Here is a 12,070-nt window from a genome sequence, read left to right on the forward strand (position 1 = left end):
ACTCCCACTTCCCTGGGCAGCCTGTTTCAATGCTTTACAACCCTTTTCATAACAATCTTTTCCTGATACCTAATCTAAACTTCTAATGTAGAAGCATAGAATCACCGAGACTGGAAAAGATTCCTGGTTCTTTAAGATTCCTGGCTTTTCCATAAAAATTCTGTAATGAAAACTGGCTTACAATATTGTGGCCATTAGCAGCCTAGTTTGGGTGTGGGTGAAGAAATGAAAGAAAAACTTTGGGAAATTATGGGGGTCTTGTTGCATGGGGTTTTTTTTATTTGTTTGGGTTTTTTGTTTGGTTGGTTTTTAATGAAGTCAGTTCCATGTTGGGGATTTGATGGGGAATTCAGCATTATAGGGAAAGTTTCCACCCCAAAAATGAAAGGCAGAAGGCTCCTGACCCCTGTAGAGTCACCAGGTTCCCATGGGCAAAAGCGAGTCTTTTAGACAATGAAGCATGTGTGTTGTTTGATGTCCAGCTTTGAAATTCAGGACTTCATGGGTTGATACAAATTTGTTCAGCTTGGACTTTGCAACATGCCACAAACCAGCAATCTCCTTGGCTTTCTCTGCTGGCTTCCCCCTGGGTAGAGGTTTGGTGCTCCTGTGTCTGAGGCGGCTGCAGTGGCTTTGGCTGTCCCTGAGGCTTGGACCCTGGTATTCTGCCATGGGATGCCACTTTGAGACCAGTTTATTGTACACAATGCATAATATAATACAAAACCTGATATGATAGGATTCTTAGATGGCATTTGTGAAACATCTTTGGGTAGTTCATCTGAAAGCATTATAGAAAACCAAACCATTATCATAAATTTGCGTAAGACTTCTCAGGGTTCAGGACTGTTGGTGGGATGGATTGAAGATCAGACAATATTGTTGTCAACCTCACGAACATTCTCAGTGTGCCTTCATATTTCTGTTTTGTATTTGTCCATAAGGAAATACTTGACTATGCTGAGTGTTGTATTTTCTTCTCTCCACACCCATGTTGGTGCTTCAGTGGAAGCAGTGGAGCCACCATGATGGAGGATTGTACCTTTTCCCTCCTTCTCTGGCTGAAATTGTTATTGTTAAGGGTGAAAGTGTCCAGTTCCTCTCCTGAGAAACAGTGCATTTTAACAATAGCTTGTAGCAGTGAGAGGCATAAATTATGTGCTGGGTTTACAAAAAGCAAACTGTTTTTTCCACCAGGGCAAGTTGTGTTACACTTTGCTTCAGTTGGGTGTCTCGTGCTTTCTTTTGATGAAGTGCCCCTTTTTTCAGCAGTGCGTGTAGGACGGTGGAGGCTGCTGAGAGAGCTCCTTTGGTCCTGGGGTGAGAGGAGCCACAGAGGGAGAGGGCGGGAAGGAGGGGGAGAAGAGAAACACCCCATGTGAGTCTGTGGGGAAAGCCAGAGAGGAGCTAGTGCGAACTGCCCTGGAAGGGGAAGGAGGAGGAGGGCTGGGGAGGAGAAGTTGGAGGGGGCTTAGGGAGACGCTGTTTCGGGGAGTAGATGCCTGTGCAGGCAGTGGTGTTGCAATGCTGGCACTGGGAGCAGGCTCCTACAAAATCTTTCTTGGAGTTTCTGCCTTTCTCAGTAAACTGAACTGGGTGGTTCTGTCATGGAGACAGCAGGGAAGAGCCTTTGCAGCGTTGAGCAGTGCTGTTGGGGGTGGGTGTGGGCTGGGGTGAGTCATACTTTTCTTTCATGCCCTAGAGGAGACAGAGCAGTGTTTATACTGAGAAAGGACAGAGCTGTTGAGGACAAATATATGATGACGAAGCTGGCAAATCCTGGCAGACGCAGAGGCCAGCTGTTACCACTGTGCTGCTGTCTCTGTTCACCCACACATTTGTTAGTGGCCAGGCAAGACTGAAATCTGGAAAACCACCTCAGTTTGCTGTGTACATTTACGTCCCTTGGGCTGGCCTTACCATGGTTTCCTATGGAGGCTTCTGTTTGAAAACCAGATGAAGACTTTGACTCTTGAGGACATGGTTTAGTGGTGGCCTTGGCAGTGCCGAGTTACCTGGAATGGGGGGAGGTGGGACATTGGGGACTGCAATGACCCATGAAGGGCTTGCTTGGGAAATACCCATGAGCATCTGCAGATCTCTGCTCTCTTTCCACCAGACCTTCCTGGAGAGGTCAAAGGACAGCGGGCATGAGTGATGGCCAAGCAGGGACTGGCAGACTAACAGGTACACTGCACACATGCCCAGGCACTGCACACAGACCTTGTTTTTGTTCAGCCTGCTACCTCTGACTAAGGAACAATAATCAGAAGCATTCCCAGTGCTCAGTGTGGACAGTTTTCTGTGCTGCTACTCCTTGGGGTTTTGCTGCTCACCATAGGCAGCCTCGCTGGCACGTGTGTGTGCACAATTGTGCACATGGGTGTGATTTACTGGTCTGTGCAATGCCACATGTCTTTAAAATTATAGTGCCCCTTTCCTACTGAAATAATTTCTACATAGAGAGGCTCCTATTACAGCAATAGGAGTGTGGACGTCATGATTTATTATTATTTATGGTCCCAGGGCCTTGTTTATGCACGATGGGTTAGGTGCTCAGGATAGAAATGCCATTATGCAAATGACATTGAATGTCCTTACTGAGCCTAAATAATTTTTGTGTTGGACGATTAAACCTCATCTGTTATTGATATGGGCTGCAGTCGGGCTATTAAAGAGTCCCAACAGTACTTACTCCCAGTAATGGGAAAATTGAGAGGAAGAGGCTAAACAATTGCCTCAAGTATGCTGTGATTGTCTGGTAGGAGTGGAACATAACGAACCCCCTGAATGGAAATCGTGTTTACTACTTAGGGATAAATAAAAAAGGAGAACACACAATAAATTGTGCTTTGTGATGTGAATTGGTGCACCAGAGAATTTGCGTACTTTCAATTTATTTATTTATTTGAATTGGGGAGGGGTGGCAGGGTGGAGGGGGTGGTGTGATTGGGATGTAGATACTGCAAGCAGTTAGGAAGGACTCCTGCAGTGCCTGCCCCTGACCTGGTGGCTGGGGAGAGCCATCCTCCTCAGGAGCTGCACTGATGCCACGCCGTCCACTTTGACACAGCTGTGCGGTCACATTTTTATCAGTGTTGATAGCTTATGAATTCCAAAATTGACAAAATTTACAGAAAAATGAGGATAATCCATCTTCCTTAGCAGCCTGTCAGGAGCTGGCTATACTTCATAATCTTCAATTACAGATGCTATTTTCAGACATTTACATGCAGATATTAGAACAAAATGAAAATGAGAAACAAAGAATGAATGGAAATGCAGCTATTTATATGTATGAAAGAAAAACAACAGGTAAATTCTAGGCATTTAGATTGGATCTGGGGATCCCTTCAGAAAATCTGAGAAGGACTGCACTCACTTATGAATTGCACTGTGGAAATGTAAAATGTGTCATTTCCCACATGCAGATAATGTGAAGATTGGGTCAAAAACAGGTCAGTTGTTTTGAAGTATGAGGGTAAATGTGTTCATGGCAGGGTGCATGAGCTAATTCCCACTGCCTTCAGAAGAATCTCTGGGGATGAATCCTAATTCGATTTGGGCTAAAATGAAGCATAGCTGCTAATTTTTTATAAACATATATGTTTTGTGAAAGGGAGGTTCAGAAATACTCCATTTAAACCAAGGGAAATAGGTTGTACCACTGAAACCATACTTCCATGTTCTGTGAGACAGCAATGATCCCAACGTGGCTGAAATCAAAGAATAACTGGGGTTTGGCCTAAATTAGGTGTGTAAATAGCATTTACTCCAAAGCAGGATTGGTTTTGGTGGCGGTGGTGGACAGTGCAGGGAATGCCAAGTAAATTATGAAATGGTGGGGTGGCTGGCAGGCGGCAGTGGTGAGACTTTGATATATAGCTTTTGGGAAGACTTTCCCATCTGAATCCTGAGCGGCTGAGGAGGAGGGCATTAGGATGGATTTTCCATTCCCTTGAAACTCCAGGCAGAGCAACAGCAGTGCCTGTGCAGCTGCAAGTGGCGCTGGGTTTCTCAAAGCCTGGGGAGATTAATTAGAGCTTCTTTGGATTAAACTCTTCGAACCATATCTAATGTTACAAATTTTTTCCCTTTGTCAGGCTGAGGTGGGGGTTTCTTTGGACAACCTACCTGGCATGTACCACTTCTACCTCTATTTATTAATTAATTTTAAAGTATTAAGACACGATGACTTGGAGATATTTGTGTGAGGTCTGGCTTGCTGCTGGCGTCATGGGTGAGCAGTGGATTTGGTGGATGTGACCTGAGGGACAGCACTGTGCCTTTCAGGGGCCTCAAGGCTTTTTTGACAGTGAAGGTGCTCTGTGCACCATCTCTATCAGCAGGGAAGGCAGTGCACATGGTTGGTAAGGAGGCAGACCAAGACCAGAGTCCCCAAGACTTCTGACAGTCTGAGACACTGTTGTGCTGCTGCTGCTGTGTCCTGAGCAGTGTTGTGGCCCTGGGGGCAGCTGTGTCATTGGCAGGAGGGCACAGGAGGTGTTGCTTCATGCCTGCCTGGTGTTTTAATTGGGAAGACTGAGCAGATGCAAAAAGCAACATGTGCAAGTCCCAATGGACCCCAGCTGGCTCATTTCAGTGGCCACTTGCCCTGTGCAGCAGGCAGCTCTTGTCTGTCTTTGCTTGGTGCAATCGCTTCAAGATGGGTACCGGGTCTGTGCCCCGCAAAAGGGACAGGGCAGAAGGGGGATGCATTTGTCTCACACTACCTGGGTCATAGTGCTGCTGCAGGTCTCATCCAAGCCTATGGGAGCTCCCTGATTTTCCCACATTGGCACCCTAGAACCAGGCTGCTTCAGGGAACGATCTTGTTCTCTACTGTGTGTCCATCTTTGCATAACAATTTAGGATAAAATTCCAGGTAAATCTCAAAGAGAAAATTTCTGTACCTGTTGACTTTTCAGTGGGTTACACTTCGGCATCTTCACTAGGAAAAGTGCAGGGTGAAGCTGGTGATGGTCTGTCTGTCTGCTTCACTATAGTGCAGCAGGTTTGAAAATGATCCTGAAACCTTCCTGCACCCCTTTTCCCTCCATCTGCCCATTACCTTCTCCACTTCAGGGGTGTTAGTATTTAGATATAAAGCCTTTGTAGTGGTGGTGGGTATAAAAATTTACTGAGAGCAGAAATCTTCCTGTTTGCACTTTGCAGAGAAATCTGGCGGAGAGGGACTGTGCAAACCCTGCTGCCCATGTGCTGCTGCCCAAAGGTGCTCAGAGACCACCTCTCTCCTCACCACCTCAACCAATCCTCCACCAGACTCCAGCTCTCGTCTGCCAGAGCTGAGTGGGACGGGGCAGGGGAGACACAGGAGATCTGATCTTGCCCCTCCTTTCAGTTTGAGCTTCTCATTCTCTCCTTTATATTATTCCTCGTTTCACGTGTCTGTGTTTTCTCTCCTCCATGCTATGGCAGTGGTGCTCCATGCTGATGAGACAGTGCGTGGTACAACCGCAGGCAGTCATTTTTCAGGTAATTTCTAGGGTACTGAACACCCGACTCTTGCTTTTTCACATACCAAGCAGAAGGTCAGGCTTCTGGCTGCGTGAGGAGGGACCCCTAACCACGATTGTCATTTTGGGCTGCTCCTCACCAGCAGCAGTGCCAGGTCACTGGTGCAGGAGCCAAGTCTGAGACCCCTTCTGCTGCCCCTCCCTGACCAGCTGGAGAAGCTCCTGGGAAGAGTTGGCAGGAGAGTCTCAATGGGGCCATGGGGTGAGGGGCTGCTCTACAAGCACTGCCTCCCCCTGGGGTTGGTTCTCCTCTCTGGATGGGGTGCCTGAAAGAAAGAGCTCTGTCTGGGGGGAGCGGGAAGAGGGGACACTGCTTTACCTCTCAGGAGTGGGTCAACACCCAGCATTGTGAAGCCACGGTGACATAGAGGCTTGTGCTTCTTCATGGGGTAATGGGATCCCCTTGCCCCTCCACGGGGGTGAGAAGAGCTGCAGGCAGCACCAGCTAGCTGGTTTTAGGGTGAAGGCTCCTCCGCTCTGCACCTGTGGCTCTTCTCTCCTCATGGGCCAGAAGATGCTTCTGCTGACCGTTGCCTCTCCCCAGTGTCTCACAATTGGCAGTGGTGTGTCTTCTTCTCTGCTCATAGCCAAGTGTTGATCACAGCCACTGTGCCAGCCTGCTGCTGATGGCCCTGACTACACCCTCTCTGCTGTGCAGTGGAAACTACTACTGCAGAGGTAGATGTTATATTAATAATCAGTCCTCCACTGGGACAGCATAAGCAGAGAGCAGTCAGCAGCCACCTCAGGCTGCCCCTCAGCCTGGACTTGCTCCGCCTGGGTGCTGGAAGGAGTGGTTGGTGCCTGGTCCATGTGGCTGCTGGCGTTCAGTTGCTGGTGGCTTCAAGGAGTGATCTGGGCACTGGAAAGCATCTGGAAAATCCCCAAAAATCTTGCTATTCTTACCTCTAGGAAAATGTTGCTGGGCCATTGTAAAAGAGGTGCAGTTCCTGTCTGCAGCAAATTTTTTGGACCAAAAGCAGGGAGGGACTCCAGATCTCCATTTTGCACATCTCTACCTTACGCCTTCTCATTCCTACCACAGCACTGTGGCTCTCCCTCCACACTGTGCTCAGCAACTACAATGCTTCCAGTCTCTCCAGTCCACAGATGTGGTTCCATGGTTTGGAGCTGTGCCGCTGATATTGCTCCAACTCTCTGCCGTGCAGTGACACAGAAGAGCACGGGGTACCATTGTCCTGACCTCTGACAGGATGGGCTACACCCTGATCACTGCTTGCTTCTGACACTGGAACTGGTTAGTCTCTCTGAGCTTGAAGGACCAGCTCATGGCTCGTTGGCATAATGTTTTGAGGTCATTACAGTTAAAGCTTTTAACTCTGGTCCTGCTTTCCCCATGACACTTCCTTGGACCTTTGAAGGGAAGCAAGCTGTGGAGTTGTTGGAGGTTTGCAGGCAGAGGCTCAGTCTGGCTCCAGTTGGGTTTGTGCAAGGATCAGCAGTTCCAAAAGCTACTTTTGGTGGCAGGGTTTAGATGTGCAACCGCCACCCCAGTTGTCTTGCATGACCCAGCCTGTGGCAAGAGTCCCATCCCAGCTGGATGCTTCCTCCCAAACTACAAGTTTTTAGCTCCTACTTTGTAAGTAGGAAGCCACATTCATTCCCTGCTCATTGGGGGCAGTGGATCAGTGCCCCATGGGAGAGTACGAAGAGATTTTCCAGTCTGGATATGGTGGGGTTGTCGCTTTCATAGAACAGCGTGGTAAAATCAGGCATCCTTCTCCAGGAATTGGTGTGTGCTCTTCTCCAGATACCAGAAATACCAAACAGCACCACACAAAGACAGGTTTTTCCTCTGCTGTGCTGCCAGCCCATCCATGCTCATGCATCATCAGTTGCTTGGAATGCCTCTGCAGGGCTGTTGTTTGTCTGGTGTCTTGTTAGATCAGGATTTTGTGGACAGAAAAAACCCAGCAGTGTTGCCACATGTGCATGTACTCTGAATAAGGGAAGGTGGGGTTGGAGATGTAGGAGAGCTCGTACTGGTGTTGGAAGACTGAGAAATGCACCTTGGTGTGATGTGAAGTGAGAAGAAGGAGCTTTGCTTGCACTTGTAGGAAGGAGGAAGGCTGGGACCATCACTGGCACCCTCCTCAGAGGAAGGATGCTCCTGGGCCCATCCTCTGCAATGGGCAGAAATGGGGGATGAGGCAGAGGTGTGGGTGTCTTTGAGGCCGTGGTGGTAGGTGAAAGGGGCTGGGTGCATGAAGGCAAGGCAAACATGAGGGCATGGAGGGTGTCAGAGAAGGAATGAGCTAAAAGGACTGAGGAACAGGACAGCTTTAATGCAAAGGTTAGAGAGGAGCCTACAAGATGAGTCAGAGGACTCTGATCCATGGGCTGGGTGCAGGACAAGGGTGGCCAGGGGCTAGTCCCTGGCAAAATGCATTCGGCACACACATCTGCAAGTGATTTATACAGGGGAGCCTTCAAGGTGTCAGGCTGTACTGCAGAAAATACATGTTTATTACACGGACCTACTAATACATAGTTAACCAGGTAAATTAACTTCTGTTTGAGTGAGAGGTGGGCAACAGAGACATTAACAGGTATATTTGACCCAAAGTGTTGTGTTAGTGGCAAGCACCAGATTGTGTGCTGGGTTCTTGGACAAACTTGCAAGGGGGAGAAAGATGTATTCACTCAGACCAGATTTTGTTGCCTTGAAAAAAAAGTTAACTTTTTTGGATATCCCATCCCTGTTCAAGGCCAAGTTGGATGGGACTTTGAGCAACCTGGTGTAGTGGAAAGTGTTCCTGTCCATGGTAGAGAGTGGAATAAGATTGTCCTTAAGGTCCCTTCCCACACAAACCAGTCTAGGATTCTGTGATACTCTTGATTTTTGTTTTGGTCACTCAAAAAAACCCCCACGTGATCCTGGTTTCCCCAGCATTTCTTCACCTCTGTGCAGCTTCTGTGTTGACTTAATCTTCAGGAATTCAGCAGGGATTGGCCTCACAGTGGTTGCTCTTTAGTTTATCTGTTCCTATTGCCATTCTTAGTTTGAAATTATCATCCTCCACTTGTTATGGGCATGATTGCCATCTCACAAATAAGAGATTAAAACTTAAAGGGCAGATAGGAGCAGGGAAGAGAGAACTTTATGAGGAAACTTCCCAGTTCTGTGAGAATGATCCTGACTATAAGAAGTCATGGAAATAAGGCAAATGAAGATAAACTTTGTGCCATATCCTCCAAACTGGCTGTAGATTGCTGTAGCTACAGGGACTTACACAGGTTACGGGACACAAATGGTCTAATTTCTCGAGACCTGTGCTCATTTACAATACCTTAGGCTAATGAAATTAAGAAATTCCCTTGAAATGAGACAGTGTCCTTACTACAGTCAGGTGATTTATTTTTAAATAATTTGGATTTAGGAACAGTTGGCTATGAATGCATCCATTAAGCAAACATTAATATATATGTGCGCTTTCTTGTGAGACGATGAAGAAATGTGACATTCCCAAGAAAAGGGGGGAAATGGGATACACCATTCCTCCCTTCTTGTTAGTGCATGTCCACTCAAGTGCCACCACTGAAATATGGAGAGTTCAGGTTAACAGGCAAGGACGTTTTTCTCTAACAAGCAAGTAACTTGCACTTGGCAGTTATTCTACAAAGTTTCCACCTTCAAGAAAACCTTGTTACATATTGATGAGTTTGGCTTTTGTTTTATAAAGAAAGCCTGTTTTAGTGTTCTCCAAGAACAGTGATGATAAGCACCAACCCACTTATTGAGCAGACTGAGTGTTGAAAGCCCCATGTAACTGGGCATTGCCTTTAAAACTGGCAGAACAAAGGATTTTTGAGTTCTACATTGCACCTACTTTCTGTCGCACAGGTAAAAGTTCTTGAATAGTAAACTCATTATCACTAAAATGCCTTTTGTGTCTTTTTCCAGGCAACTGAATACTCAGCCATGGCCTCACTAGCTAGTGGATTGGATGACATGAAGGCAAATATAACCAGCCCTACTTCTGCAGATTTGGGAGCAAGTGTTCCTGGGCCTCAGTCCTATCCTATAGTCACAGGTAAGCAATTTTCTAACACCGAGAAGTGACATGAATTGTCTATGCCTGCACCTTGTAGGGAGAGGCCCTTTATGGAATAATTGTGTCAGGTGTGGAGTCATTTTCTCAAAAGTCTATTTTAAAATGTGGTTTCAGAGCAACTCTACTGAAAGTCAATTGAAAGTCTTGTGTAAATCATTTGGGTTTGCTTGTAGCCAACAAATGATGTATCCACCCCTTCACTCCAAGGCTGTGTCCCTCTACTCCAAACCGGCATCCTGAGTACCACTGTGTCACCAAAAAGCAGAATGCTTGTCTCTGCCTTTGGGCTTTGGTGCTCATTTTTCATAAATACGCCCGGTGTGTTTGAGTGGACAAGGTTTTTATGACAGTTCAAACAAATGTGAATTTTGGCTGCTATGAATTCCTACAAATGCTCATGTTTTGTACCATTTCTAGAGTTGTAACTATGCAATAAGGCTAAGCATTTAAATGAAAAACAAAAGCTGTTTATCCAGGGAACAACACATCATCTGCTTTTATTCAGGAGACATATGGCAAGAGTTAAGAAACAGACAGAGATTGATAAATACTTTGGTTACGTAGTTATTTGGGGTTGAGCACACTGCTTGGAAGGAGATTGGCCAAATGGTAAGAAAATGATTAAATTGTGTCCCAAATGAATTGTGCAAATCAGAAAAAATGAGGAATTTGAAAATGTAAGGCTCTGTGTTTAATATAAATGTTACCTCTGTGTGTTACTGCTGTGTCTAACTTGTGCAAATTTTATTGGATTTTTTTCTGTTTTGCCAAAGACTGCATGCAATTCTTTATTTTGTTGCTACAAGAGAAGATGATACTGTTTTTCGTGTAGTATCTTTAAAGCCCTACAGTCTCATCTAGGACAGGAGCAGTTTTGAAAACAATTGTTAAAGAATTGTTTTACCCCAATACAACATCAGCCTTTGGCTTTTCTCAGTAAAAGTTTAGGAAGATTCAAAAGAAATAAGAGAGTTAGAAGAAGTATAAAAAAAATCATATGCATCTTGAAGTGGCAATGGGGAGACTTATTTTAATACGTGTTTGGTACTGGGTGGGTGGTTTCAGTGGTGGACTCATAGGTAAGAAAGGTGTCTGGGGACCCTTCAGTTGTCAGTGTGACCTAGGGATGGATAGACAGAACGAGGGACTCCTGGAGATGTATGTGGCTTATATGAGGTAAGGAGATAGAGCATTGATACAGATATATTTATGTCTTTCATAGGTCTGTATTGGGATCAGTTTTATTTAATATCTCCATTATCAATCTTTATCAATATCAGTGTTATTTAATATCTTCATTAATAACGTAGACAAAGGGATCGAAGGCATCTTCACCAATTGACACCAAGCTGAGGGTGCAGGTGACATACCTGAAGGACAGAGCCATCCAGAGGAACCTGGACAAGCTCAACAAGTGGCCCATGGGAATATCATACAGTTTAACAAGGCCAAGTGCTGGCGCTCACCTGGGTCAGGGCAGCCCTCTGGATCGATCCAGGCTGGGGACGAGCAGATTGAGAGAAGCCCTGGGGAGGAGGACCTGGGGGTACTGCTGGGGGAGAGGCCGGACATGCCATGGCCATGTGTGCTGGCAGCACAGAAACCCCCTGTGTCCTAGGCTGATCCCACAGTGTGGGCAGCAGGTAAGGGAGAGGGGAGGATTCTGTCCCTCTGCCCCACTCAGGTGAGACCCCACCTGCAGTGCTGTCTCCAGCTCTGGGGCCCCCAGCATGGGAAGGACATGGACCTGTTGGAGTGAGTCCAGAGGAGGCCATCAAGTTGATTAAAAGGATGGAGCACTTCTGCTGTAAGGAAAGGTTGAGAGAATTAGGATTGTTCAGCCTGGAGAAGAGAAGCTTTGATATGACCTAACTGCAGTCTTCCAGTAACTAAAGGGAGCCAACAAGACAGATAGAGAGAGACTATTTGCAAGGGCCTGGAGTGACAGGACAAAGGAAGATGGATTTAAACTGAAAGAGAATAGGTTTAGATTAGATATTAGGAAAAATTCTTTACTGTGAAGGTGATGAGGCACTGGCACAAGTTGCCCAGAGAGGTTGTAGATGCCCCATCCCTGGAGATGTTCAAGGCCACATTGGACAGGGCTTGGAGTAACCTGGTCCAGTGGAGGGCGTTCCTGCCCATGCAAGGGGGTGGAACTAGAGAACTTTTCCAATGCAATTCACTCTATGATTCTATGATTCTGTACTATCTATAGAATCATAGAAAGAAACTGAAAGGAATATGTAAGAAGAAACATGAATCATCATGCTGGTCGTCATAAGTCACTCATACAGCCTATGAAAGTTAAAAAGTAATTTCTCCTCAGGCAATTTATTCTCACCTGTCTTCTGCAGAGCTCCAGCTTAAATGACTCTATGATTCCCCGCATTTTTCTTTGAAGCCTGAAGTGCTGCTCATTGCAGAAGACCCAGGCTGTCTCAGTCCATCACGGGC

General features: G+C 46.3%; 1 protein-coding gene across 4 annotated transcripts in view; it reads left to right on the top strand.

Annotated features, from left to right (window-relative positions):
- Window positions 1-12,070, top strand: part of PAX5 (paired box 5) — a 127,817-nt gene that overhangs the window by 55,186 nt on the left and 60,561 nt on the right. For 2 of the 4 annotated variants that reach the window (XM_032676741.1, XM_032676742.1), the window contains exon 7: window positions 9,463-9,592. In XM_032676741.1, the coding sequence (XP_032532632.1) occupies window positions 9,463-9,592 (130 nt within the window). Of the gene's footprint in view, window positions 1-5,439; window positions 5,497-9,462; window positions 9,593-10,121; window positions 10,198-12,070 lie in introns of those variants that run through there. The other 2 variants (XM_032676743.1, XM_032676740.1) reach the window with 2 other exon arrangements.

Source organism: Chiroxiphia lanceolata, chromosome Z, assembly GCF_009829145.1.
Source record: "Chiroxiphia lanceolata isolate bChiLan1 chromosome Z, bChiLan1.pri, whole genome shotgun sequence".
NCBI lineage: Eukaryota > Metazoa > Chordata > Aves > Passeriformes > Pipridae > Chiroxiphia > Chiroxiphia lanceolata.